This window comes from Chiloscyllium plagiosum, chromosome 7 (assembly GCF_004010195.1).
Source record: "Chiloscyllium plagiosum isolate BGI_BamShark_2017 chromosome 7, ASM401019v2, whole genome shotgun sequence".
NCBI lineage: Eukaryota > Metazoa > Chordata > Chondrichthyes > Orectolobiformes > Hemiscylliidae > Chiloscyllium > Chiloscyllium plagiosum.
In genome coordinates, this window is record NC_057716.1 from 78,512,993 (window position 1) to 78,537,386 (window position 24,394).

The 24,394-nt window shown below is 38.6% G+C and overlaps 1 protein-coding gene across 1 annotated transcript in view; it reads right to left on the reverse strand.

Moving 5' to 3' along the window:
- LOC122551725 (low-density lipoprotein receptor-related protein 1-like) overlaps nucleotides 1-24,394 on the reverse strand; it is a 1,892,490-nt gene that overhangs the window by 904,443 nt on the left and 963,653 nt on the right. The window contains exon 12 of the mRNA XM_043694091.1: nucleotides 15,083-15,263. Within this exon, the coding sequence (XP_043550026.1) occupies nucleotides 15,083-15,263 (181 nt within the window). The remainder of the gene's footprint in view (nucleotides 1-15,082; nucleotides 15,264-24,394) is intronic.

Consider the following 24,394-nt stretch of genomic DNA (forward strand, 5'->3'; position numbering starts at 1 on the left):
GAGATTAAAGCAAATTCTAATTCCATCAAAAATAAGACCATAAGACATAAGAGCAGAAATTAGGCCATTTGGCCCATTGAGTCTGTTCTTCCATTTAAACATGGCGGATAGGTTTTGCAACCCCATTTTCCTGTTTTCTCCCAGTAACCTTTCATTCCCTTGACAATCAAGAACCTATCTATCTCAGTCTAAAATATACTCAATGACCTGACCTCCACAGTCTTCTGTGGCAATTAATTCCACAGCTTTACCACTCTAGCTGAAGAACTTTCTACTTATCTTCATTCTAAAAGGTCTTCCCTTTACTCGAAGGTTGTGTCGTTGGGTCCTCGTCTCTCGTGCGAATAGCAACATCTTCCCAATGTCCACTTTGTCCAGGTCATTCAGTATTCTGTTTCAATTCGATCCGCCCTCATCGTTTAAAACTCCATCGTGTATAGTCCAGAATCCTCAAACATTCCTCACGTGTTAAGCCTTTCATTCCTGGGATCATTCTTGGGAAAGTCCTCTTGACTTGCTCCACGGTTAATACATCTTTCCTTAGGTACGGGACCCAAAATTGCCTGTAATACTCTAAATGTGGTCTGACCTGAGCTTTACAAAGCCTCAGAAATACATCCCTGCTTTTATATTCTCGTCCTCTCAAGATGAATAATGACATTGTATTTGCCTTCTTAACTACCAATTCAAACTGCAAGTTTACTTAAGAGATACCAGGACTAGGACTCACTTTGCATTTCAGATTTCTGAATCTTCTCCCCATTTAGAAAATTCTTCCTACCAAAGTGCATGATGTTATATTTCATCTGCCACTTCTTTGCCCGTTCACTTAACCTGCCTGAATATTTCTGCAGCTTCCCTGCCTCCTCAACATTACCTGCTACTCTACTGATCTTTGTAATCATCTGCCAACTTAGCCAGAATGCACTCAGTTCCTTCATCCAGATTGTGGTGATCCTAACAGCAACCCTAACAAGTACATTGGAATTACTTCCAAACTCACAATAAGCTGATACAAGTCCACAAATTTTGGATCTGCTTCAGTAATAATGGGTCATGATGCTACTATTTACATATTCTGACTGGCAGAATTTGAGTTTAGTTTTATGTATTCATTTTTTTTGCATTTTCTTTCCCATTCCTAATAGTTTTAAAGAAGTAGCTTACAAGCTGCCATCCCTTAAAGTATAGTAATTCCCATAAAAATAAGATACCTTCAAGACAGTTTGATGATACCATGACCATGGTCTCATGTAAAAACTCTCCATCTGACTTCCTGTGCCTTCACTTGGTATTCAACCTGCCAGCCAGTCAGGCAATCAATTATTTATGTAATTTAATGGTAATATAACTACTTAAAATTCATTGTGGGATGAGGGCATTGCTGGCATTTATTGTCCATCCAACTTAAGAGCCAACTGCATTGGTGTGGGTCTGGAGTCACATGTGGGATTGAACCCATGTCACCATAACTTTGCTTGGGTCTTTGGATAAACAAGGCAGAAGTGGTTACTTCAGATGCTGCAGATTAGAGTCAAGATTAGAGTGGTGCTGGAAAAGCACAGCAGGTCAGGCAACATCTGAGGAGCAGGAAAATCAATGTATCGATGAAGGGCTTTTGCTTGAAACATCGATTTTCCTGCTCCTCAGATGCTGCCTGACTTGCTGTGCTTTTCTAGCACCACTCTAATCTTGACTCTTTGGATTAACAGTCCAGTGATCATACCACTCAGCCATCACCTTCCGTCTTGAACGTATAACAGATTGTTTTTGTAAGTGTGAGAAAATATAGTGTGCATAGTTAGTTGTTAATAAATTTCCAGATATCTGACTCAGTAAAAACAACTCCCTGTATTACATGTCATATAGGGCAGCATATAGAAAACAATAAAGCACATTAGATAGGAAGAGAATTCCAGAATTTTGATACAATATCAAAGAAGGAAAAGCAATATACACAAAATCAGGATGAAATATTGTTTGGAGATGTGCTTGCAGCTAGTGCTCCATATATCTGGTTGACCTAATTGTTCAAGATTTTGTTGATGACATTGTGGTAATGACAACACCAGTTTTTATCAATATAGTGAGAGTTTTACTGAGACCCTGCTCAAATGACCCTGCTTCAGTATTCACCATTGAGAGGGACCTTGACATTTCTAAGGACAGCGTGAAACAGACTCATATGCTAGAACATGTTGATGTCAGGAAAGAGGATGTTTTAAAAAGTTTTAAAAACTTAATAATAAGTAAATCCCCCGGGCCAGATGGGATATGCCCTTGATTACTAAGGGAAGTGAGTTTTCCAGTGGTACTCTTTTTGTACTATGAAACCAGATTTATATAGGGGAGCATATAGAAAACAATAAAGCACATTAGGTAGGAAGATCATTCTAAAACTTTGCTACAGTGTCAATAACAGAACAGTAACATATTCCAAATCAGGATGAAATATTGCTTGGAGATGTCCTTGCAGCTAGTGCTCTATATATCTGGTTGACCTTATTGTTCAAGATTTTGTTGATGGCCTTGTGGTAATGACAGCACCAGTTTTTATCCATACAGTGAGATCTTTACTGAGAACATGCTCAAATGTATTGGATAGAATCTCCAGGGTCATGTATGAAATTCTCCAGAACACTATGTGGTTGGAAATCTGTTCACCTTGTTATAAAATCGCTGTGATTTAAAAGAAAAGAACAGAAACAAGACATCATTGAGTTCTGTTCAATTTTCCTGTCACTACTCCAGTGGACAGTGAGGACGCAAAGATCATTGCAGCAGCAATCTCTTCCCTAAGGAAACCCAGGGTATATCTATCCGCCTAGGAACCCTCCAACCACAAAGGATGAACTCGGATTTCACCAGTTTCCTCATTTCCCCTCCCCCCACCTTGTCTCAGTCAAATCCATCGAATTCAGCACCACCTTCCTAACCTGCAATCTTCTTCCTGACCCCTCCGCCCCCACCCCAGTCTGACCTATCACCCTCACCTTGACCTCTTTCCACCTATCACATTTCCAACGCCCCTCCCCCAAGTCCCTCCTCCCTACCTTTTATCTTAGCCTGCTGGACAAACTTTCCTCATTCCTGAAGAAGGGCTTATGCCCGAATAGTCGATTCTCCTGTTCCCTGGATGCTGCCTGACCTGCTGCGCTTTTCCTGCAACACATTTTCAGCTCTATATCTATCTGCCCCAGGCTTCTTACGGGAGAGGGAGAGCAACCAGAAGTAGTGCCAGATGATTGGAGGGTGGCAAATGTTATACCTTTGTTCAAGAAAGGGAATAGAGACAATCCTGGGAATTATAGACTAGTCAGTCTTAAGTCAGTGTTGTGCAAAATATTGGAGAGGATTCTGAGAGACAAGATTTATGATTACTTGGAAAACCATAGTTGGAAAGGGAGGAGGACCTGAAAAAAGAATATAGGGAGTTAGATTGGATGCTAGAAGGCAGAGTAGTAATCTCAGGGTTGCTACCGATACTCCAGGCTAGTGAGGCAAGGAAAAGAGAGCAAGTGCAGATGAACACATGGCTGCAGGGCTGGTGTAGGAAGGAGGGCTTCAGATATGTGGATCATTGGAATATATTCTGGGGAAGTTAGGACCTGGACAAGGAGGATGTGTTGTACCTGAACTGGAGGGGCATTAATATCCTGGGTGGGAGGTTTGCTCGATCTCTAGTTGAAAGTTTGTTAGTTGAAACAAGATTGGCAGGGGGGCGGAATCGCTGAGCTACGAATCAAATGATGAAGGAGCTAATGAACGGCCAGATACAGCATGCAGAGAATTTGTGAGGAGGGATAGACACTTGATAGGGCAAAGGTGCAATCAGTGTGATGGGTTGAAGTGTGTCTATTTTAATACAAGAAGTATCAGGAATAAGGGTGATGAACTCAGAGCATGGATCAATACTTCGAACAATAATGTTGTGGACATTACGGAGACTTGGATATCACAGACGCAGGAATGGTTGTTGGATGTTCCAGGATTTAGATATTTCAAAAGGTTTAGGGAGGAAGGCAAAAGACGTGGTGGGGACTGGGGGGTGGGGGTTGTGGTGGCATTGATAATCAGTGATACTATCACAGGGGCAGAAAGGAAAATCAACAAGGAGGGTTTGTCAACAGAGTCAGTATGGGTGGAAGTCAGAAACCGGAAAGGAGCAGTCACTTTATTGGAATTTCCTACAGGCCCTCCAATAGCAACAGAGACACAGAGAAGCAGATTTGGAGGAAGATATTGGAAATGTGTAGAAGTAAAAAGGTTGTTGTCACGGGTGACTGTAATTCCCCAATATTGATTGGAATCTTCTTAGTTCAAATAGCTTGGATGGAGCAGTTTTTGTCAGGTGAGTCCAGGAAGGATTTCTGATGCAATATGTAGATAGGCTGACTAGAGGGGAGGCCATATTGGATTTGGTGCTTGGCAACGAACCATGCCAGGTGTCAGATCTCTCAGTGGGGCAGAATTTTGGTGATAGTGATCACAACTCCATGACCTTTACTATACTCATGGAGGCGGATAGGAGCAGATGGTATGGGAAAGTATCTAATTGTGGCAGTGCGAATTATAATGCTATTAAGCAGGAACTGGGGTGCCTCGACTGGGAACAGATGTTCTCAGGGAAATGCATGACAGAAATGTGGAGGTTGTTTAGGAAGACCTGCTGATAGTGCTGGACAAGTTTGTCCCACTGAGGCAAGGAAGAGATGGTAGGTTGAAAGAACTTTGAGTGACAAGAGATGTAGAACACCAAGTTAAGAGGAAGAAGGAAGCTTACTTAAGGTTGAGGAGGCAAGGATCAGAGATGGCTTTAGAGGGTTACAAGGTAGCCAGGAAGAAATTGAAGATTGGACTTAGGAGAGCTAGGAGGGGGTATGAGAAAGCTTTAGCAAGTAGGATGAGGGAAAACCCTAAGGTGTTTTACACTAATGTAAGGAACAAGAGGATGGCCAGAGTGAGAGTCGGGCTGATCAAGGATAATGAGGGAACTTGTGCCTGGAGTCGGAGGTAGTAGGGGAGATCCTTAATGAATACTTTGCTTCAGTACTCACTACTGAGAGGGACCTTGACATTTGTGAGGACAGTTTGGAACAGATTAATATGCTAGAACATTAATGTCAGGAAAGAGGATGTGCTGAAAACTTTGAAAAACGTAAGGATAGGTAAATCCCCTGGGCCAGACGGGATATACTCTAGGTTACTAAGGGAAGCAAGGGAAGACCTGCTGGAAAAGCGCCACCCTTTTTGTACTCTGAAACCAGTATGCAACCTGTCACATTTACATTAGTGTGTTAAATATCAAGTAGGAAGGCATTATGAATTGATGCTCAAAAGTATTCTATGGAAGTACATTAGTGGACGAATATGTTCATTTTATGATTTACAATACCTATTTCTGACATTGTCAAAATTTATTTTTTTTCTTTATACTAGATCCTCAGAAACTTGAGTTTGTTTGGTTTTATTTTAATGGAATAAGTGACTGTAAAGACTATGATTGGAAATCTTTCTTTACTGTAATGTTGTTTTGGCTAAAATCAATGAAAAGCAAGTATTGCTCTATCTAATATATACTGACAAGTGGAATTTGATTACTTAGCTGACATACCCATGGGACAACTGGAGAAACTGATTTTATTTAATAACTTATCCATCTTCAATTTTCTGTTCTGATGAAATGCTGAGAGAAAACTTATTGCTGAATGGTTCCCCAAAATAGCAATGCCAAAAAGAATTATGGCATCTGATTAAAATTAATGAGGACACAAACTTTACCTTCAGATCACTTTTTTATTAGTTCCTAGAACAACTTTGTTTTCTGTCCTGCCACTTTTTTTTTCTTGGAAAAGTGAACAATGCATATCTATTTGTTGGTATGCAAAGTCAATTTACAATGGATCGTTTGACTGGAATCTAATTCTACAATCCATATATCAGCCAAATGAAACATGAATCACTCATACGAAGTGTACATCATTATTAGTATCCCTGTGGGCCAATAATGCAGCTTTCTCACTTGCAAAAGGGACTCAAAGTTCTTGGAATTTTGTTGATTTTAAAACAACTGTTCAATTCAATGTTGCTGTTTTTGTAAGTAGGTGATTAAAAAGTTTTAAAATATTTACAGATTTAAAAAACTAAGTCAAATTTGATTATTCTATTCATGCTTATTAATTATGTAGCTTGTGCAGTAATATTCTTGAAATGAATAGCAACAGATTTTACTCAACACAGAAGACAGTAAGAGAGGACATCTTCCCAGGCTCCAGTTCCATGTGCTTAGATGTCACTGCAACATGACTCCTTTTCCGTATTCTCAGTCACTCTATTCAAACTCAAGGTATAAACCTCCTTTGCTCTGCCACTTGGTACAACTTGATAGTTCATTTGATGTAAAAGTATGCGTACCTAAAAGTTTAATTCTAAAAACAATGACAGGAAAGGATGCAAAATAAAAACATGTAATCAGGTTAAAATACCCAAACCTTAGGCATAGATACATCAAGAGGAAGATAATCTACACCACTGCTCAGACTCTGCAGTGATGAATAAAGTGAAGAAGATGCGGTAAAAATAAACCGAGAAATGCAAGACGAACAAATGAGATTGCAGAATCATTACATCAGCTGATTTTTTAAATCGAGAAAATAAAAGAAAACTGAATGTAGGTTGCAAAAGAAACAATTTCCGTTAAAAAAAACTATGATTTATCAACTTTCTATTTCGTTACTAAAAGCTTTAAACCACATCAAATGCATTGCTCTCAAATGGAATGACAGATGCAGAGATGCATGAGTAAACTTTTATTGGTAGTAACATGGATTAGGGATATAGTTTAGACTTACAGGTGCAGTAAAGATCACAAAACAAGTCCAAAAACAAAGGAAATAAAATGTTATTTCCTTTTGTTTTCGTTAAAATGGGAGATTCTGCTTTAAACCAAGATGACTGTGCAAAGAGATGGTTGTGGTTTTAAAAGATCATGTTTACTAGATCATATTGTAAATTGTATACATGTTGCAGTCTTCCTGGAACAGCAAAAACAAAGGCAGACACCATGGAGTCCATAGATTCTGAACTAAGTGAAAATTGCTCAACAATATAGAGTGGTGCGATGGTTGAGGGCAGGCTCACAGTGCCAGGAACCCAGGGTTGATTCCACCCTCAAGCAACCTGTTGGTATGGAGTTTGCATATTTTCCCTGTGTCTGCATGGGTTTCCTCCAGGTGGTCCAGTTACCTCCTGCAGTGCAAAGATGTGCAGACTCAGTGAGTTAGCTATGGGAAGTGCAGAGTTCCAGGGGTGGGGGAAGAGTGTGGGAGAGGAAAGGGTGTGTCTGGGTGAGATGGTCAGTGTGGACTTGATGGACCGAATGGCCTGCTTTCATTCTGTAGAGATTCTGTGAATATTTTTATTGCCTCCTAACCAGGTAACCATATCTTGTTTGGGGCTAATGTAGCTGCAAACCTCCCAGCTTGGAAAGAGCAAATACTAAAAATCTCTCTGCATTTCTCTGTACAGTGTGGAGGTACCAGAAAGTCTCCAGTAAAAGTAACTATCTTATACTCACTTTCCACTGAAAATGTCCCTGTTGAAGATGGAATAAAATAGATGGAGACCCAGGAATAAATGGGTAACATTTAAAGTATCAATGATATGGGGACACAATGGCCAAAGTGGTATTATTGTCAGACTATTAACCCAGAAACTCAGCTAATATTCCAGGAACCTGGATTCAAATCCCTCCTTAGCAGATGGTGAATTTTGAATTAAATGAAAATCTGGAATGAAGGGTCTAATGATGACCATGAAATCATTGTCAATTGTCATAAAAGCCCATCTGGTTCCCTAGTCTCCTTTAGGGAAGGAGATCTGCTATCCTTAACTGTTGTAGTCTATGAGTGACTCCAGGCCCACGGCAGTTTACATATAACTGCCCTCTGGGCAATTAGGGATGAGCAATAAGTGCTGGCTTAGCCAGAGATGCCCATCACTGTGCTAGCAAGCTCAACAATATACGTCTAAAGGAATTGAAGGAAACTAAAATAAAGAACTTATCATCACCAAGTCCCCTGGTCCTGATGGACTTCATCCTAGCATCTTAAATAAATGTTATTAATCAGGCAGTGGATGTGTTGTTGTTAATTTTGAAATATTTTTGGATTCTGGAAAATTTCGAATAGCTAGTAACAAATGTAATCCCTCCCTTCAAAAGGGGAGGGAAGCAGAGGGCAGAAACCAAGAGGCCAGTAACTCTATTGTGGGGAGCATGCTGGAATCAATCACTGTTATAGTTGGTGAAAACGTGTGACCATGCTGCTCCTTTAGCAAAGTTATATTGTCCTTTTTGTTTCCCAAGAGGGTTGTAAAAGGAAGAGGTTCTGATTTGTCTGGAATAAGGGATTTTGCTAATGGCCAGCAAATGCTGCTTGAGGCAACCATCAGGGAAAAGGCTTTTCATTTTAAAAAAATTAAACACTTGTACAATGAAGGAGGAGTGGCCAGTTCACCCAGTTCCAGGTTTTTGTTTTCCTGGTTTGGTTTCAGCAAGCAGTCTGGTCAAAGAAAGCTGCTGGGAAAGAAAAACTTCCCTGCTTCAATGCATGTTTCTGTCTGACTCTCGTTCTCTAACATCTCTCCTGTAAGAACCTGTGTTTGAATTTACCAGGTTTGTCAAGGGGTGTTGCAGGAAATTGGAACAGCTCCTTTGTTAAGTTGTAGGACTATCGTGTCAGTCAGGTTTTCAAATAAGTGTTATTCTAAATTCTGTTTTCTTTTGCTTGTGTTTCATTCAGTGGTGTGGAAATTTTTGTTTACTTGAAACCAAGTAGTTTTACCAGCTGCATCACTCCTAGAATATCCAACTTATATCTGCCTAAAACAACTAAGAAAGTTATAGTCTGGGCTACCTTCTTGAAATGTTTTGAGGGGGTCTGGCCTAGTCCTTAACAAACTTAAGGTAATTAGAAAGACTCAGCCTGACTCACATGGAAAACCATGCTTCTGAAGCAGTAAAATGTGATATGGATAAAAAGGCATCGTTCAGTTTTCCTTTGACTAATACAATTTTCACACCAGTTTCTCAAATGAAACAAAGAATGCATCCAAGGGCCTGTACAGACTTAAACATTACCTCACCTGACTCTAGATTATAATTAATATATTTTCTGTCATAGTATGCATTATCGTTTCATGTCCCCATCTTATTTTAAAATTGCCACATTCTAAGTTTGATCATGCTCTATCTCCTTCTTTATTCTTTTTCAACTAAAAATCTAGATTTCTTGTTTTGTTTTCCATTTCCATCCTCCTCCTTTTCTCCTCATGCTCAAATTACTACAACAATAGTTCAATATGAACTGACTCCTATTTCTTACTATTTTCGATAGTTAGTCATTGTTGTACAATTCTTACAATTATTTATGCTGCCTTAGCCCTGCCTGTTTGGCAATTCCACTTCTAATTTACTTGCCAATTCAATTAACTGACTTTTGTGACCTTTGTAAGTTCATCAGGGTCATCTGTTTCACTTGCAGCAATGCTTTAGCAATCTGTAATGTCACCTTATTTTTGACTGTAACAAACCTGGAGTTTCCTTCTTTTCCTTTCTTACCTACTAACTCCAGGCCTGATATGATATATACATCTAATCTGGACAAGCCCCCCAAACTTTGTCACAACTCACTGGGCTACTTTCAGAAAACAGAACTCTAATATTCTCAGAGCTATCACAAATGTGAAAACAATTTTGCCAAATGATCAAAAGTCCCCAAATTACCTAATACTCTGAGTATTCTGAAATATCTCCCTTAAATGTCTGCCATTGCTTCTCTATTGTTCTACCCCCAGTTCAGTACCCAGTTCACTTCAGTTATCTCAGCTTTCATGCGCACTTATTTACTCTTAAATAAGTTTAAAGTACTTGTCCTCGACTGGATCTTCTCTCTTTCAAAATGCATGTAAAATCCAATCATATTGTGGTTGTCATTGACCAGGCGTGCTTCACTTGTGTTCCTTAAATGAACTTGGATCATGACACAAGACTGAGCTTAGCATATATACTTTGTGACAGATTCTAGAATGGGCTTCTCTCAGAAACTATGTGGACAGCAATCAATGAACATCTCGTCCAGCCAATTGTATTTTTCCAGCTTACACGTGCATATGCCAGAATGGGCTGCATGTCAGGCTGAATGGGTGATCAAGTGAGGTTAGTTTGGTGGCCTGGGAAGGGAAGAGAGAATGGGGGAATGGAGGAAGAGACAGTTGTTGAATTTTCGGTACTTTAGGAGTGGTCAGGAAAGGGAAGATGATGAATGGGGTTTAGAGATGTGTGGATCTGATGGTAATAGGAGAGGGGGATCCAGTGGGGTGGGGTTTGTGTCAGGACAGGTAGTGCTTGGTTTCATTGGGGGGTTGAGGGGCAGGTCTCAGTGCTGAGTCATGGATGAAGTTTAATAGTTACTCAGGAGTTAGAGTGAGTTTTTGAGCCTCTAAACTTTCCTGTGTAACTATAAAGCTTAGGTGAGCCATAGCCCTTTAAAATTCTCCCACATTAAGAAGCTTTCTTGAAGAATACCAGATGCAGGAGAATTGCCTATCTGAATTTCCAATTTCCCACATAATTCCGTCAAAATTAAGTGTGTCAGAATCTTCATATGGTCTAGATATATAACTCAAGTCAACACTCAATCGAGCGCATATGAAACCAACATGTTGAAATCCTTCAATATCACTCTGATCATAATTTGAATCACTTAACCTATGTGTCCTACAGTCTGGTTAAGTAACATTATTATGCAAATCTTATTTGCCTTCATCAATGTTATCTGTAGCATCAGTAACATTAGCATCATCATTTCACAACTAGTTTTCCTCAGTATTGTTAATGGCCTTTGATATTCCATAATTTAGAAACTAATTTTCTAAAGAATGGATTCAAATTCATTTCCTGTGTTTTTGACCCATCAAACAATGGGTTTAATTTTATCTCTTGAAATCAAGACAACTGGGAATATGTGAAATCAGATGTCATGACCATAGGTTACACAACATTAAAATGCAAACCTCTCATTTGACAGTTATTAAAATTAGCAGCTTGGCCACTAAGTTTAAAAATCTAATTAAAGGTCAGTTGGAACAAATCAACAATAATAAGTCTCCCATGCCAGAGTATGGTGGCTGAACAGACAACGTGGTTGTTGTGAGTTACTTTTTTTATCAGTGTTGCAAAGGATATAAAGGCTGCAAGTGGCACATTGGCTGAATTTAGCAGAACAGTGTTTGAAGATTTTTTTTGCATTGCTAATTTATCTTTTCTTTACTTTTCAAGCTGCATCAGGCATTCTCTTTGGGAGGTAAGCGAAATGCTGCAAATAAAATTATGCACTACAGAACTTGTGCTAGAAACCACTCTCCCCTCCATTACATTAGGGACTGCTCCCCCAGTGAGGAAGAGAGAAGGCGAAAGAGGAGTGTAAGTGGTGAGGGACAAATTTTTCTCGTGGTACAGAACTTGTTCAACCAGCTACTGAGCTAGGGCCTGCAAAGGGGAGACCGGCAAAAAAAAAACAGATGCCATTCAAAACTAGGAGAATGCACTTTCCTTCAAACATAGTGTATTTACCAAGGGCTATGTGCATAATCATGTCAGCAGTGTCTGAGGAGACTCTGTTTCTCCAGAGACACCTTCATATCAATTTGTGACATGCTAGCTAAGGTGTGGCATCAAGTTATGTCAATAGATGCTGAATTTTTTTCATCATAATGTTTTTCCAGGCATCAACTTAAGGCTTGCATGAGATATTGTATCCAACAATGCAGCACTGTATCAAGATGTTCACAGATGATCCATGAGTTTATCCTATTTAGTAAGGAGAACACCAATTAGACTGAAAGAGTCAGAGGTTTTGGGGATGTTGCCATATTTTCAAAGATCCAAGACCACAGCCGTGGACATTCAAATATCTCCCGTACAATCAGGATCATTTGTAAACAGGAAAAGATATGAACAATAAGAGAAGTGCAGGAGGAAATCAGCATCTGTAGAAAGAAAGCAGTCCAGTCAACATTTCAAGTCCAGTGACCCTTCGTCAAACCTCCACAATTGGAAAGGCACCCAAAAGCCCAGCAGCATAATTAATGCAATGAAGACTGGATGATTGCATTGGAAAAGTGGCTTGAGTCATGTCAGACCGTGCATCATGAATCTCACTCAAGAGAACACTTTGACTGAAAACAGGAAAGTTCTGCCCTGGGTGATTTTGTTTTTGGTATCAATATTTATGAAAGAAAGCCTGCAATCAACATAGCAACTGAGATTTCAGTCAGTCTCAGAGTAAGTCTGCAAGACTTTGATAACATCCCAAGGCTGCAATCAAAACAAAACAGTGTTGCTCTGTAGAGTTCAGGTCACATCAGAGAATTGTGGAGAAAATGAAATTTTAATATGGAATCCATTATTCAAAGAGTTAGGGACAAGTCATGGGTGCCATTCAGTTATTATATGACACTGGGCTTTCCACTTCACTCATGAGACAGTTGGTTTTGTTTTGATGTTCCAGCTTTATCCTTTCCCCACCTTTCACAGGCAAAAAAGAAAAAAAAAACAATCCTGACATATTGCAGATCGGTATTTGTTTCTTGGCGTGGAAATAAACAGACAAAAACAGTGATAAACCTTCCCTGAAGCTAGATTTATGCCTGTCATGGCATTTGCACTTCATACAAAGAAAATTTGGATGATGATTTTCAAGAATGCCGACCCTTTCAGGCAATCTGCCAAGTCCAATATTTTACTGACAGCATAGGAAGAGCTGCAAAATTACAAGACTGCGACAAGTACTTTACTTGTCACTAAGATTCGCTAAAATTACTTTTACTGATACTTCCAGTAGCATCAAGAGGAATAGTTGCGACCAAGTAACTTTGAAAACATAAAATACTTAGCCATAAATAAAACCTCAAAACAGCCAATTTATGTAATAGTGTTCACTGCTTTTTTGAAGAAAATCATTTGGAAATAGTACCTTTCAGGAAAACAGTTGATTTTAATAAATATAGTAAAATATAGAGTAATGTAGATGCACAGCACAGAAAGAGAGAGACCTTTTGGTCCAACTCATCCATGCTGACCAGATATTCGAGATAAATCCAGTCCCATTTGGCAGCATTTGGCTCATATTCCCATAATCCCTTCCTTTTCATAAACCCATCCAGATACCTTTTAAATTGTACCAGCCTCACCACTAACTCTGGCAGCTCATTCCATACATGCACCACCCTCTGCATGAAAAAGTTGCCCTCCAGTCCCTTTTGAATCTTCCCTCTTTCACCTTAAATCTATGCCTTATAGGTTTTGCCTCCCCACCCTGACGAAAAGACCTTGTCTATTTACCATGTCCATGCCGCATGACCACCAAAACTTGCCAATGCCAACTGTATAATGGCATGGGCAGGGAAATATCAGGGTTAATAGAGTTTTTAACAAGCTCAATTGACCCTTACTTATTTATATACATATGGTGGGCTGGCTTCCAATATCAGCACTGTCCATCCTATTTAATAACAAGAGAGTTGTTGGGAAAGTGGGAGCTAGGTAAACTATTTTACATTCCCACCTGTTGGAAACACACCTGGCAGGGGCATGTAATATCCACATTAAAGGTTTGTGGCAACACACATAATTATCAAATGAGATCAAAATACAGTTGAGCACTCATATTGAAAATCGTCACAAAGATTAGTCACCTGCATTAAATAGAAGCAAGTGCCTCCAAATTCTTTCAGAAGAAAGCATTATAACAACTTACTTCAGAAATAAAATTATCAATATTTTCTTTTTGTTTGAAGTATTAAGTTCAATGTTGTCTACCCTACTCTATTGAATAAATATTGCTTTGAACAAAAGTCAAATATAAATTTCTGAAATTGCTGGAAAAACCTCAACAGGTCTGGCATCTGCGGAGAGATATCAGAATTAACATTTCAGGTCAAGTGACCCTTCATCAGAACAATAAATTTCTGTGGCACCAATTCAAGCATGCAGCTCATCTAACCATGAGTAAGCACATTCAGGGGAGGAGTTGGGAAATTGGACATTCAACTATTATTTGAAAATGTCTGAAAGCAACATAAAAATTGTGGCTGAAGCTGCCTAAAGTCAGCTATCAGGCCCTTTGAATGTGCTCATAAGGGGCTTAATGTTAGTTTGAGAGTCAAATCAGAGACTCATGTATGCTTAACATAGGTAACCTGAGATTACCAGGTCCACACACAGTCTAACCTGTAACCCTGAAACAGTCTACCACCAAAACTGCAAAGATATTTTATAAACATACTTACAATAATATGAACTGATTCTTCTGGCTCAACACTAAAACCTTGGATAATTCCAGCTGCAGCATGCCCCCTCATGATAGTCTACACCCTCCTTCCAGACATACTTTAGATCCTTGACTATAATTTCAGCTGGCCAATCTTGCAGGAATTGCGCTACCAACATTACCACACACACCCTTCCTCTGCCACTGTGATTGTTCTCTGTAGGTTTCTGCCAATTCTTTTTTTTTAAATTGAGTCAGGCTAAACAATTTGTCTTTTTCTTTCACCTGGAACGTGCACTGCTCCCAAATTGGGCCTCGCTTCATGGGTGATCCAACTTCTAGGGTAAAAAGTCAGTCCAGCTGACATCCCACTGCCTCCAGTGTGTAATTTCTGCTTCTACTCATGCAGCTGAACTGGAACTGCTTTTTAAAACCTCCATCCCATTATATTTTGTGCCCATAAAAAGAACTGTTTAAGGAAACAAAAGATTTTATGGGTAATGCTACATTAGACTTTAAAAATTTTAATTGCTCATTTGCAGATTTACTGTGAAGTTACTAGAGGTCTCTGATGCGAACAAAGTCCTTTTATTAAGCAATAACAATGTACAACCCATATTAATGCACCCCATACTCCCATGGGATCATATATTATTTCTATAGGTAAAAAGAAATATTGTGAGTCCTGCACAAGGCTTACTAATTCTAACATCGGATGAAGTCTCCTGAAGCTGGTTAAAAACAGCACTCACCCATGCATAGGATCCAGAACGATGGCTCTTGGATGTGACATCTCACCTTCTACCAAAGTCTTCCTGGTCTGAGAAGCCTTCTCCAGTCTTGCTACGCTTATAGACTTCTTATAACTATCATCTGTCCAATACAAGTTATTCCCAATCCAGTCCACAGCGATGCCTTCAACATTATCCACACCTGGAAATTAAAATTGAAAATGATGACAACATTTGAGAGGTAAAATGGCATTTGGTTGACATGGCAGGGTGAGTCTGTCATACATCTCACCCTATGACCACTTCTTGAACCATTTTAAAATGAGGGGTACAGCTCCTGTGCACAAATTAGCTTCGGTGATGCTCTTATCAAAGAGTTGTTATCTCTCTGCAGTTCAAAGGTGATAATATGCACCAAGTTGGCAGATGACATAGATTAGAAAAAATATACTTAGCATTGTTGGATCAGAAAAGATTAATTAGCTTCCTTTTAACATAATGGCGATGGTCTCAGGCATTGCAATTCTGGACATATAGTTTTTGCTACTGTCTAATGGACAAAAAACTAAAAGACATTGATAAAAAATAATTGGTTTGCAATGCAGAGTGATGCCAACACCCCTGGTTCAATTCATGCACTGGCTGAGGTTACCATGAAGAACTCTCCTTCTCAACCTCTCCCCTCACATGAGGTGTGGTGACCCTCAGGTTAAACTACCACCAGTCGTCTCTCTCTCTAATGAGAGAGCAGCCCCTTGGTCTGGTAAGTCTATGGCATCTTTATTTAACCATTTATATGGAAATAGAATGAAAAATGCTGAAAACAAAATTTTGGTGACATTAAATATTTTTGAAACAAGCATCTTGAAGTCATATGTCCCAACAAACCCTTCTCTCACTCAAGTGATTTAGATCCTCGACTTTTTTTCTCTGTTCACAGAAATTCTAATTGTTTCACAAATGCATTTTTCTTAATGCCTTCTTCGGTTACAGATGTCATTAACAAGACCAAAATTTAAGAAGATGATGATTATTGTATAAGAAAGTTACAGCATGAAGAAGTTTAATGACATCATGAGATAGGCCCCAACCATCAGGATAAGAAGCAATGTACCTGGGAGGAGTTAATCAGTTGTAAGCTATGTGTCCAGTATGCTTTACCAATGTTGTATAGTTGCCTCTGAGTTGTGCATGTAAACCTACTCTTATGTAGAGCATGCTATCTCACAACAGATCTTGCATCTTGGAGTAAATGCAACCAGTTGTTTTTTAAAATGTTATAAGTATTTATTCATTTTCAAGATTGAGCCTATCTTCTACCATCCTTCACTAGGCATCAATATTGTAGAAAAATATCCATTTGAAGATGGGTAGCAATTAATCTACAGATTACATCCCGGATCATTCAGTGGAAGCCAATCATATAAAAGAGCAGCGAGTCCCACAGTGCACTACAGTATGTTTTTCCCGCATTTTAACTCAACAATATCGCAGGAAAATTAGCAGCAAGCTGGTTATCTAAGTTAAGATAGTGTGCAATTTGAAGGACTTGCATCTGCTATTGTACTTCTTGGTAGAATAGCTTGAGGGTTTGCAAAGTACTGTTCAAGAAGTCTTAGTGAGTACCAATAATGTATCCTCTAAATGTTACATGTTGCAGCTATAGTTTGCCAGTGGTGGATAGGTTGTTGATCAAAGGCACTATTTTGTCCAAGATTACATTATACCACTTGAGCGTTTTTACAGCTGCACCGACGCAAGAAATTTGGAAGCATTCTATAAAAATCCAGACTTAAATATTGTAAGTGGTGATGACGCCTTACAAGGTTGTAAACCACCCATTCCACAAAACTTGCTCTTTGACATGCATTTAGTTGACTGGCCCAGTTAAGCTTCTGGCTAATGATGACTCCTTGAATGTTGATAATCTGGCATCATTGATTGTCATGATATTAAATATCAAATTATGTTTTTTTTTGTTGGAGGAGTCATTGCCTAACAATTTTGTGGCATAGTTACATGCCATTCATAAACCCAGATGTCAGTGTTATCTGGTTCTTGTGTGCAGGCATGGAATGCTCCATTTTCTGAATAATTACACTTGAAACATTCTGAATACTGAATTTGAAGTGGAAAGGTGTTCCTCCCTCCCACACCTACATCATCACATCACTTCTTATTCCCAAAAAGGTTTCTGATAAATTCTTGCAGTATCTCATAGCCACTTTATGCAGCCAGACAGTGATAACATAACAGTCTTAATCAATTCTAATAGCTTGTATCGAACTGTTTCTGAAATTTGACCCATTTTCCCCTATCAGCACTTTTCTGTGAACAGCCATAACAGGCATTATGTAGTTTGATGGAGGAAATGTCAATGAAGCAGCAGCTGAAGATGATTTGTTCTAAGTTGCTTTCTTTAAGAACTCCCACTATGATGACTTTGGGCTGAAACCATAGTGATCTTCCTTTTTGCTCGGTATAACTCAAGTAAACCATTAGACACATTTTCCAATTCCCATTGACTACAGTTACTAAGGCTCCTTGAAGTCACATACAGACAAAGGTTACCTTCTTGTCAAGGTGGTCACTCTCACTTAACCTCTGAAATTCAGGCAATATTTAGATCAAGGTTGTAGTGAGATTGGGAGTTGAAATCAAATATTTGTGAACAGATTTTTCAATTTTGCAATTGATAACATTAATCATGGCTACTTCTATTACATTGCAGATGATCTGGAGTAAGCAAGCTGATAAGATAGTACTTATCATGTTGAATATATCCTGGTGTTTTGCAGACAAGACATATTAGGCAATATTTCATGTTATCACTTCAATATCAACGTTATAGCATTATTGAAACAGCTAACTTATTTGCAAGATCTTTTTGCAAAATTCCTCTGAGGTTCTTTCTCTCTGTCTAAAAAAGGTTATTGACTGTAACTTGATGACTGTTGAAATGTAATTAACGTTCATTTGTAAGCTGCTCAAAATCCTAATCCACTAGATCTTACTTTGCCTCTTTCTGTGAGCAATTAAATTAAACAACCAGGAGGTTCAATCTTCAGGGAATACCTATTTGTCAGAATGGACAATAGTTATCTACTAAGGTCTCTCCAGTTTATCACTCAGCTTGTCACAGTTCTTTTTAATCATTACCTTTCAGTGTGGCTAGAAGTCTCTGGTTATAGTAAGAGTGAATGTTCTTTCATAGTTAAGATATATATCAGGGCACATGGTACCAATTTTATTGTCAGATCTGTTGCATACTTCCAAAATGCGAATAAGTTTGTTAGGCATTATGTAGTTTTCATAAATCTCAATAAATGCATTTAAATTCTTGCCTTAACAATTTCACTCCACTATATATCCCACTATTAATGTCACAGTGGAAAGAATATTGGCCTGAAATTACACTTTGGAATTGTAACAGATGGATCATTACCACATTTCATGAAAATTCCCCTCGCTGATATTTCAAGGAGATAAATGGTTTAATACCACCACTAAAATAGTACAGACAAGAATTCCAAATGAACATGTTAGGTATTTGTATCTTAATGCACTGTTAGGGGCAAGCTTACAACTTTCTTTGTCTTTTTTTTTTATCTTAAGTTTTTTTTTTCCTAATATTCTGGTATAATCCCAGTGTTTAAAGAACCATAAATTATTTCTATAATAACAGCATGCATTATTTTCACCTTAATTTTCTTAAGTGTGCACAGATGCATTAAATGTGTCCCTTCCTAAAGATTTAAGCAGTCTATTTTTATTGCCTTTACTTACTCGGTGAGACTAATGTACAAATTCCTTTACTATTATTTTCTAGAGAGAGATACATTAATGTTTCCATCATACTGTTTCACTCATGTGTTAATTTGTTCTCATAGCTAAGTGACTTTTATTTTGTACTGAACATCAACAATATCGAGACACAAACCCAATATTATTTCTAAATTACAACTTTGTTATTGCGGTTCTCATTTTATATGCCTTATTGTTTTTACTTGTTTTTTTAGGCAGTTGACAATTTGAATACCAAGACAGTTCTTCACTGAAAATAAACCTAGAAAATCTGAGTGTAGATATTGAATGGGAAAGCTGATGTTTTCTTTCCTATCAAACCAAGAGGATCAACCCGAGAAGAGACCAGCTTTCATTTTCTTGAATAACAAAACTGGAGGCAGGTCTGAGAAGGAGCAAAGGTAATGTTTCATGCTGATGACCTTTCATCAGAATCACAAATGCTTTATTTCCATTTTGCGGCAGGAAAACGAGAAATGGGTGGAGCAGCATGTCAATCAGGTTCTATTTCTGGAGTCAGGATGAGGTTTTCACCTGTGGACTTTTTAATCTGGAGTATCAAACAGAAAAAAGTTAAGATATGCCATGACTATTCTAAGCTATTTTGATAACATGTATACCCTCCACGGGGTAGCATGCTGGCTCAGTGGCTAGCACTGGCCTCACAGCACCAGGGACCCAGGTTCAATTCCAGCTTCAGGCGACTGTCTGTGTGGAGGTTTCACATTCTCCCCAAGTGGGTTGCCTCTGGGTGCTCATGTTTCCTCCAACAGTCCAAAGATGTGCAGTTTAGGTGGATTGGCTTTGCTAAATTGCCCATCGTGTTCAGGGATGCGCAGGCTAGGTGGATTAGCAATGGGAAATGTAATGGTTTTGGGATAGAGTGGGGAGCTGGATTTGAGTCTGGATGGGATACTCTTTGAAGGGTCAGGGTGGACTTGATGAGCTGAATCGATTGCTTTCACACTGTACAGCTTCTATGACTTCATAATTTATATTGTTGATTCTTTTCTTTATTATTAAAGCCCACCTATCAATATTCTACTCTTCTCTCTTTTTTCTCTCTATTTTTGGATTCCACAATACTTCTTTCTGTTCAACAGCTAATTCTTTCTGATACCATCAATAAATTGGACTTTTCCACAGGTTATTGTGAATCCATGTGTGAGGAGACAGCACAAATTCAAAGCACTGATTGCTGGACCACTCCATTTAATACGTCTATACTCGCAACATAGTTCTTCAAACAAGGACCCACTGCTTTCAACACTTCTGTCAATGTTCTATAGACATTAATGGAGGATATTCTCAAATGATTTTTAGTCATCAAATTATTCCACACTATAATACTTTTCACATCAATTTAGACTGCCCACTTTTCAGATTGGATTGAAGTGACCATCCCTTCTTGATCAAAGTACCTGCCCCTTGCAAGGTAATTATGACATTAAAAAATATTATGTTTACTCCTAATGATTAATTAGAATATTTTATCAAATCCTAATATAAAATGAATGAATCTGTCACCTAAGTTGTCCTGTTATTATTTTTGAAATGATACTTTTCAGCCCGTTTCTACATTGCCAAGACGCTTTGGATAATAGATTCCATCACAGAAAACATGAATAACTCAAATATAACACAGGATTCTGAAAATGCTATTCTTCCCACATGATGAATCTGGTTTGGGCTCTTTAAGTCTCTGGGAACTCCATTTGATTTATACGGAAGCAGTTCACTCTGCAGGAGTATTCCTAGTTAAGCCGGCTATAATGTTCACATTTCCCCTAATGAATACTTGGAGCAAATAATCTTTTTAATATATATTATCTGTTTTATATTTACTGTCAGTTTCACTCTGTTAGCATATTTTATGGTTCTCACCATTCTTTGACTAGGCTCTTGTTGCTAAAATACTGAAAGCTATTTTTGATTTTAATGCTTTGAATGTGAAGACATGTTTTTATCCACATTCCTATTTGCTACTTTGATTTTTTTTAACGCTTGTTCCTTTTTTCAAGTGACTTTATATAGCCTTTCTCTGATAGGTTGTTTTCTTTCCCTGTTTTTATTTTCACATCTAATTAAAGGTTAGTCCAGTTAAGGTCATCCTTGTTAGTTATGCACATAATCCTACATATGTGATAAAGAGTGTTTCATTTAAAATCTACCAAAGCTTTTTGTGTACTCCCAAAATGCCAACTGCACAAGAAAAATCAAAAACTGCTTAATTCGGTCACTAACCTCCCTGTAATTAACATATTCGAAATAATTGAATTGTTTATAACCAGATCTTGAGTAATGATAAGCCTGTTTCTAACACCCCAAGGGAACCATAATTTCTGTTTCTCATGTATTAAGTTGCATTAACTGGATTAGATACTTTTACCAAGTCAAAACGTGGGCTGCATCCCTGGCTATTCCTGATGCATTGGATTATGAAATAGTCATTATTGTTTGCTCAGTAGGTGTCTGGATCACATGGTCATTTGAGATTTATATCTGGTTGGTGACACTTTCATTGGTGCTGACAGTCTCTCCAAGTTATGCAGAAGGCCTTTATCAAATATCTTCCAGAAGGGCATATGGACCACATTCCTAGAGAAGCCCATGTTCAAAAAGCTAGTAATCTCCTCAAAAATTCAACTAGATTAGTCAGGTTTGGTTTATCTATCACAAATTGACACCACTTTGATTGACTAATATTTGTCTAAATATCAAATCACTCTGACTATACTTTCCAGTTGCCTGTATGGGCCAGAAAAGAACAGGCCACTTTGAAATTAGAACACGCAGATGGCATGTCAGTATCCTAATGCCTTTTGGAGGTGCACAAATCAGGTTGGTAATGGAAATTGACAGTGTGAAATGGCTAGCTTCTCCTGTTGCACAGACCTTTCGGATATCTTATTTTTCTGGCATAGTTTTATGTAGACTTAACACTTTTCATGTTAAAATCTCACCCTTAGGCTGTTTGGTCAATATGCACAATGATCAGATTATGGTGGACATTATCCTGTAGGATATCTTTGATGCACCTTATTTTGGTGCCAAGCTTGCACAGTGAACAAATTTATGAAATTTCTAATTTCATCATCGTAGAATCTCTTCAGTATGGAAGCAGGCCATTCGGCCCAATAGGCCCACACCGACCCTCCGAAGAGCCTCTTACCCAGACCCATTCCCCAATCCTATCCTTGTAACCCTGCATTTCCCATGGCTAATCCACCTACCCTGCACATCCCTGAATACTATGTGCAATTTAGCATGGCCAATCCACCTAATCTGCACATCTTTGGACTGTAGGAGGAAACCGGAGCATCCAATAGAAACCCACCCGAGCTCGGTGAACAGAACCACAGCAACGAGCACCCGAGCTACAAATCTTCTCACAAACTTTGAATTTCAATACTGATACAGACTAGTAAGAAAAAGTCTGCTGTAGATAGTTGTGGATAACACATTAGCAGATTTTTTTTGACTTTCACATTGAGAAAGGTTTTTTTTTATTACACTGATCAATTTCAAGCATTTTAAAGGTCTTTTCATTCTTAAAAAAAACATGACGACCTGGGATATCTTGTACTGGATTGAATATTTTGCTTTTCATTTGGTAATTTTGGTCACAATTTTGGTGGCCCTCCAAGATGATAATTATCCTCTGCAAGGCAGCAGCAGGTTGAATTATGTCTGCTGTCTACACTTACCGCTCAAGTTCAGCTGCTGTCTATTGGTAATGCTCAGTCCAAATAATTGTATGCCAAGACAATTGTAGCCAATTTTGGGTATATGTATTTGAAGGTAGTTCCATGTTAGTGATGCACATACAGGGGAGGGTTTTAAACTAAATAGTAGAGGTGTGGGTTCAATTGCATGGAAAATTATGGAAAAGGTTAAGGTGGGTGATGAGGGGAGGACTCAGCTGAGGTTATTAAAGTTTCCAGAACAAGTAATAGGACAGTGCATATAATAAGGGTCAGGAATATAACTTCAAGCACAGCAGACGACAAAGGGGCAATATATGAAACAAAATAAATGAGCTTTTACATAGAACAAAGACCATAGAACAGTACAGCACAGGAGTAGACCCTTTGGCCCATGATGTTGTACCAAACATGATGCCAAATGAAACTAATCCCTTTTGCCTTCCCTTGGTCCACATCCCTCCATTCCTTGCATATTCATGGATGCATGTAAAAATCCCATAAATGTCCTTATTGTATTTGCCTCAACTACCACCTCTGGCAGTGCATTTTAGACTCCTACCACTATCTATGTAAACAACTTGCCCCTCACGCCTCCTTTGAACTCTCTCCTTCTCACCTTAAATGAATGCCCCCTTGTATTAGACATTTTAACTCTGAGAGAAAGATTCTGTCCATCAATCCTATCTGTGCATCTCATAATTTTATAGACTTCTACCAAGTCAATCCTCAGCCTCTGCCAGTCAAGAAAAAACAATCTGAGATTTTCTAGCCTCTCCTTATATCTCATATTCTCTAATCCAGGTGGCATCCTGGCAAACCTCTTCTTGCATCCTCTCTAAAACCTGTAGCTTGTAGAGCAGATTGAAACTGACAGGTATGATGTCGGTATCACAGAGACATGGTTGCAAGGGGGATCAAGGCTGAACATTAAATATCCAAGGATACACAGCCTATCAAAGGACACAGATGAGCTGAGGGAGGTGGTTGCCTTGTTAATAAGAAAGTAAATTAAATTGATAGCAAGAAGTGACATAGAGTTAGAAGGATAACAATCTGTGTAGGTAGAGTTGAGGAACAACAAAGGAAAACGACACTGATAGGAGTTGTTTACAGGCAATAGTCAAGATATAGGGAAGAAAATAAACCAGGAGATAGAAAAGGCATTTACAAAAGGCACAATAATCATGGGGGACTTCAATATGCAGGTGAACTGGGAAAATCAGATTGATAACAGATCTCAAGTAAAGGAATAAATATGATCTTTTTTGTAACAGCTTGTGGTAGAGCCCATTGGGGAACAGACAATTCTGCATTTGGTGATGTGTATTGAGGCAAACTTTAATTAGGGAGCTGAAGCTGAAAGGAAAGTGACCATAATATGATGGAATTCACCTTGCAATTTGAGACGGACAAAAGTGAATCAAATGTAATGATATAGAAACGTACTAAGGGGAGAATGAGGCAACCATGGCTGACAAAGGAAGCTAAAAAAAAGCATACAATGTGGTAAAGATGAGTGGAAAGCCAGAGACTGGGAAGCCTTTAAAAACCAGCAGAGAATAACTAAAAAAAAGGGGAGAGCAGGTGATACATGAAAGTAGACTAGCTAGCAATATAAAAGCAGATTGTAAGAGTTTCTTTAGATGTTTGAAAGATAAGAGAGAGGCAAGAATGGACATTAGACTGCTTGAAAATGAGGCTCGAGAAGTAGTAATGGGGAACAAAGAAATGGTGGAGAACTGAAAAGGTAATTTGTATCAGGTTTCACAGTGGAAGACACCAGTGGCATACCAGAACTTCAAGAGAGTCAGTGGCAGAGGTG